The 5,304-nt window shown below is 35.0% G+C and overlaps 1 protein-coding gene across 1 annotated transcript; it reads right to left on the minus strand.

Moving 5' to 3' along the window:
• Positions 1-3,598: 3,598 nt before the first annotated feature.
• Positions 3,599-5,094, minus strand: LOC18448812 (uncharacterized). The gene is made up of 2 exons (XM_006858867.4): positions 4,341-5,094; positions 3,599-4,071 (listed from the first exon to the last, which is right to left on the minus strand). The coding sequence occupies exons 1-2, from the start codon at positions 5,082-5,084 to the stop codon at positions 3,955-3,957; spliced, it is 861 nt and encodes a 286-aa protein (XP_006858929.1). The 5' UTR covers positions 5,085-5,094; the 3' UTR covers positions 3,599-3,954.
• Between the last annotated feature and the right edge of the window lie 210 nt (positions 5,095-5,304).

Genomic DNA, 5,304 nt, shown 5'->3' on the forward strand with positions numbered 1-5,304 from the left:
ACTCTCAATAATTAAAGGTATTTTTTTGTCATTTAGTAGTTCTATGTCACTAATTTGGAACAACTAACAATCTATTCCTTATTGTGCTTTGGCCACTAAATTTTCTTTTTTTTTCTTGCTTATTTAAAGGTTTACATTAACTAACGAGTGGCATTATGAGAACTGCTTAGGACATTTAACTGGATGCAAATTACCAAAATGTCTAACTTATTCATGGTTCATGGGTAGTTTTAGTCGGTGTTTTAAAATGAGTGATGCGGCCAAGCCATAAATTTTAAAGTTATAAAATACTACAAACTCAAAGTTCATGAAGATTAAAGAGTTTTAAAGTCAAATTCAAGAAGAGTCAATAAAATCATCACCTTCACGGCTCTTGAAACTCTCAATTTGTTGTCAAAAGTTAGCCTTAACGTCCTCAAATCAACACCCAAAAAATACAAATCAACAACCAAACATCAACAAATACACAAAACGAAGAACTTCAACAAATAAAATTTCCGCCCAATTTTTTCAATCAATCCAATAAAATACACAAATGTAGCCGAAAAATATTGTTTGGGGGTTTAATACCCCCCAAACCCTTTTCCCCCCATTTCGAAGGTCAAAAGGGCCTTATTACCTCTGCTCTAGGGGTATAGTTTTGAAAAGAATGGCAAACATATTATACGGCCTGATGTGGTGAGATGCGGGATGCGGCTCTGATGTGAAGGGATGCGGGTGCATCTCTCCAAACCACATATGTGGGCAACGCCTAGCACATAATGCGGTGGCATTTCAAAACATTGATTTTAGTCATTTTTACCTCTGTCTTAAAAAAGATACCTAAGTGAAATGAAATTTAAAGCACATAATATTGCAAGGTGGTTTGATCCTTTGATATCTGACCTGAAAAAAAATGCAACCAAACTTACTTGACCCAGTGACACCGAGAAAAAATGCAACCAAACTTACTTGACCCATTGACACCGAGTAGCGTCGAGCTTCTTTTACTTTGTTATTTATTTTGAGGGAAAACATGATTTGAAGGGTTGAAACCCTCTACAAAATTATTGAGGGGATCCCAATTAAGATTAAAGGGCTTCCGTTTTTAGTTTTTAATTTACTTTAATACCTCTACAAAAGTTTTACAAGCCAAAAAATAGTTCGATGTTGCTAACTGCAAACAATTAAGAGTATTTTTTTGGATGCGGTTTGTATAGAGCCTAGAGCCTACCTTGAAATAGTGTAGAGAAATGTGGTTTCACTACTGAACATCTTTATGATAGCTTTAAAATATATTTTCATATGTATTCCTAACATTTAAAGCTTCAAAAATATTGTAGATCGACAGATCTATGAAAATCTTGAAAATTGATGCTCCAAAAATACGTTACAAAATACATTATTTTCAAAACTTAAAATCCATTTTTTTCTTATGTCCATGCATCTTGATGTCCAGACAATCAATTTGAAGATATTTAAGCATCAAAACAACCTCTTCTAGTAAAATTTTTGAGGTAGGCTCAAATTTGATTGTTTAAAGCCTCGTCTCTATATAAAAATGGTTTTTTTTTTTTGTCATTTAGTAGCTCTATGTCACTAATCTTGAGCAATTAACAATATTTTCCATATTTTGCTTTGGCCACTTAATTTTTTATTTTTTCGCTTATTTAAATATCTACATTAACTAACGAGTGGCATTATGAGAACTGTTTAGGACACTTAAGTGGGTGTAAATTACCCAAATGTCTTACTTGTTTATGGTTCATGGTAGTTTTTGTCGTTTTTACCTCATCTTAAAAAGAGATACCTAAGTGAAGTGAAATTTAAAGAGCAGCACTACTGATGTTAAAAGGTAATTTTGCAAGGTGGTTTGACCCTTTAATGTTTTTACACATAAAAAAAAATGCTACCAAACTTATTGGACCTAGTGATACTAGGCTGAGTCAAGCTCCTTTTACTTTGTTATTTATTTTGAGGGAAAATATCATTTAAAGGGTTGAAACCCTTATAAAATTATTAAGGGAATTCTAGTTAACATTAAAGAGCTTCTTTTTTTAGTTTTTAATTTATTTAAATACCTCATCAAAAAATATCTTTAAAATTTTTAAGTTGCCCCTATTCAAGGTTAGGAACACTAAATAAGTAGGGGTATTTCAATAATTTGATCCATCAAAGAGGCCTCAATCAAATAATAAGAATGCCCTTACTTTTTCTAGATTGGTTAAAATATCGAAATGACCATGCTTATTTAGAATTCCCAAACATCATGGACATTTAAGTATTTTTTAAAGATATTTTTGTGAGGAAAAAGTTTATATAAGAGGTCAACCTTATACTTTAAAAGTAAAGTGCAATTTAAAAATCCATCGAAGAAAGTTGTTTTGTCACTAGGAAATTCTCCAATTGATCATCTTGACTTCGATATATATGGATATAAAAAGAAAAATAGATTTTAAGTCCTAAAAATACTACATCTTGTAATACATTATCTAGTGTACATAGATCTGTTAGATCTATTAGATCTACACTATTTTTGGAACTTTCAATTTCACGATAGATGTGAAAAAATAGACTCTTAAACCATAATGAGAGTTTCAACACTTAAAATACATCTTTTAATTAGATTTGAAGGTGCACTTTACCGTAATTGTTTAAAATATATAATTAAATATTTTTAAACTGGATAAAATCTATACAAACCTCACTAGGAAATTCTCCAATTGATCATCTTGACATCTTATACAAACCTCACTGCATCCAAGTGAAATAAGATGGTGCAGGTTGAATCCACCTTACCCTGTCAAACCCAAACCGGATTAAGAGCTGGCCTAGCCCACCCAGCTGATTTCCGGTTCTGCCAATTAAAAATAAATTACCCATGAATTTTTTTTTCAGCTTTACATGGAATCCAATTCACCCCAACAAAAGCAAGATACAATGCTTGATACTTCAAATTAGAAAAGAACACATTATAATAATCGTATTGTCAATATGCATTTGAAGTCAATAATCGAAGTCAAGATGATCATCTTGACTTCGTATTGTCAATAATCGTAATTGATCAATTGCAGTGAGGTTTGTATAGATTTGAAGGTGCACTTTAAAATATATAATTAAATATACACCTAAAAAATCCATAGGTAAAAATTGATTTAATGTTGTAAAACCCTCTAATAGATCAACTCCTTATCGAGATGTATGAACATGAAAAAAAAAAAAAAAAAAAAAAATTTGAGTCCTAAAAATAATGCATCTTGTAACACATTATCTAGACCGTCCATTCTCAAGATTTTCATATGTTTTAGATTAACTTGATTTTAACTATTTATTATATTTAAAATATATTAGTTAGAGAAAAAAATAGTTTTTTTGATAATCTTAAAAAATTGACACCAAGATTATATGTTACGATAAAATTTAGAGGTACAACTTAGTTGGATTGTTTGAAGGTTGCAACCTTACAGAAGAAACCACACCCTTCTCTTGATGTACCTTTCATGCTTAACAAGGAGTTTGATAGGTTCAAAGCACGACTATTAAAAATTTAAAACAAATCCAATTTTGTTCCAGTTGGCTCGGGTCATCTTCAACTACAAGTCCACATCAGAGAGAAGAAGGTTCAAACTTTAGAGTTTAGACCATATAAAATATGGGTGTCTGTACATAATCAGCTATACACACATTTATATTAGTCTACATGATCATCAAACAACCAGAAACAGAAAAGTCACACATACTGAGCTCTCTCTCTCTCTCTCTCTAGAATCTAGATAGCACACATTACATCTCTTTACACGATACGAGTAATTTCTCTCTGCACATTTACACACTGCTAAATTCTTCTCTCACTAAATTGAATCACTGGGTAGTAATCTCTCTCTCTCTCTCTCTCTAAAAGTAGAAGTAACTCTCATCTCTCACACAATGATGGCATCCCACTAACTGTGTCTCTCTCTAGAATCCGGATCGGACTCAAATTCCATCATAACAACCACCGAAAGTGATCTGAGCTCTGTTTAAAGGAGCCCCTCTAACAGCAGAGATCGCATCATTTAACCTGGTGGCCTGCTCAACCATACGCTTGAAACCCTGAGCAAAAAAAAAAAAAGAAAAAAAGCTTATGAGTTGCTTGGACTTGTCCGAGTAAATCGTCTCTGGCAGAGCCGGAGTACTTTTTGATTGTCTGAACACTAAATCGAACCAAGACTCTAATACAAAAGAAGCCAATAAACAGAGAAGCATGCATTTCAAAGGACAACTTCATCGACTTTTTAGTTTTTACATAGATTGGGCTCGTGAGGAACTCTAGGATTGTAATCGTAAGAAAAAAAGAGAAAAATTATTTCCATGAATCATACCTTATCCTCTGCGTAAATATGAAACCTGAGCTTATGATTTTGATGATGTTGCTTATGCTTCTGTCTCCCGAAAATGATGATAGAAATTGTAGCAGCGGCCATGCCCAAAGAACACAGAGTACCAATCCCTGTAATTCTCCACCTCCAAATATTAACACATCCATCCCATCCAATTGTCTTCCTTTCTCTCCCCAAATCCCCCTTCTCTTCTCCAATTGGGTCGCTGGCTTCCCGTCCAATTCTCTTCCTCTCCCTCTCTACTAAACCATCCGCTTTCCGTTGATTTTCCTCTGCAATCGGGTCGATCGAGCGGTGCCCGTCCATGCTGGTTGTGTCGACAAATTTGGGTTCCTCCATTTTCTTGAGGAACACCTGAGAAATTAGGTCTGATCCCTCCCGGTCAAGATTTTCAAGAGAAAATACAGGGGGACCGGTGCACAGTTTGACCTCCGTTACTGGGACCGTCTGTGGTGTGGGTTCTGCCAAATCCAGTGGCGGGTCTTTCTCCACTACAGAACCGACAATCCGGTTTTCCTTCTCGGCTAAATATAGAGGTGGTGGTTTTTCTTCTCTAATTTGGCGGAGTCGAGGAGAGTGAATGGGGCAGACAAAGTAATTGACATCGAGACGGCCTCCATGAGAGAAGGAGAGCTGTTGAGAGAGATCCTTGGATTGGAAGGAGCCATCCTCTTCACTGAGGATTTCCCAGTCCTGAAGATCGATCTCATCTGTGACAAACTCCATTACAGAGAGAGAGAGAGAGAGAGAGAGATGGGGGGTTCGGGAATGAATTATTGACGTTATAAAGAAGTTGGGGTCCGCAACGAGAGGTCTTGGATTAATAATTGGAGTTTCGAGGGAACGGGGAGGGAGGGAGGGAGGGATCATTCAAGAGAATATTTACTATTTACTGGTTTAGAGAGAGGGAGAGTTGAGTGAATATTTGTTGATTTAGAGAGAGAGA

The sequence above is a fragment of the Amborella trichopoda genome, chromosome 3 (assembly GCF_054954075.1).
Source record: "Amborella trichopoda isolate Santa Cruz 75 chromosome 3, AtrichopodaSantaCruz75HAP2 v2.0, whole genome shotgun sequence".
NCBI classification, from domain to species: Eukaryota; Viridiplantae; Streptophyta; class Magnoliopsida; order Amborellales; family Amborellaceae; genus Amborella; species Amborella trichopoda.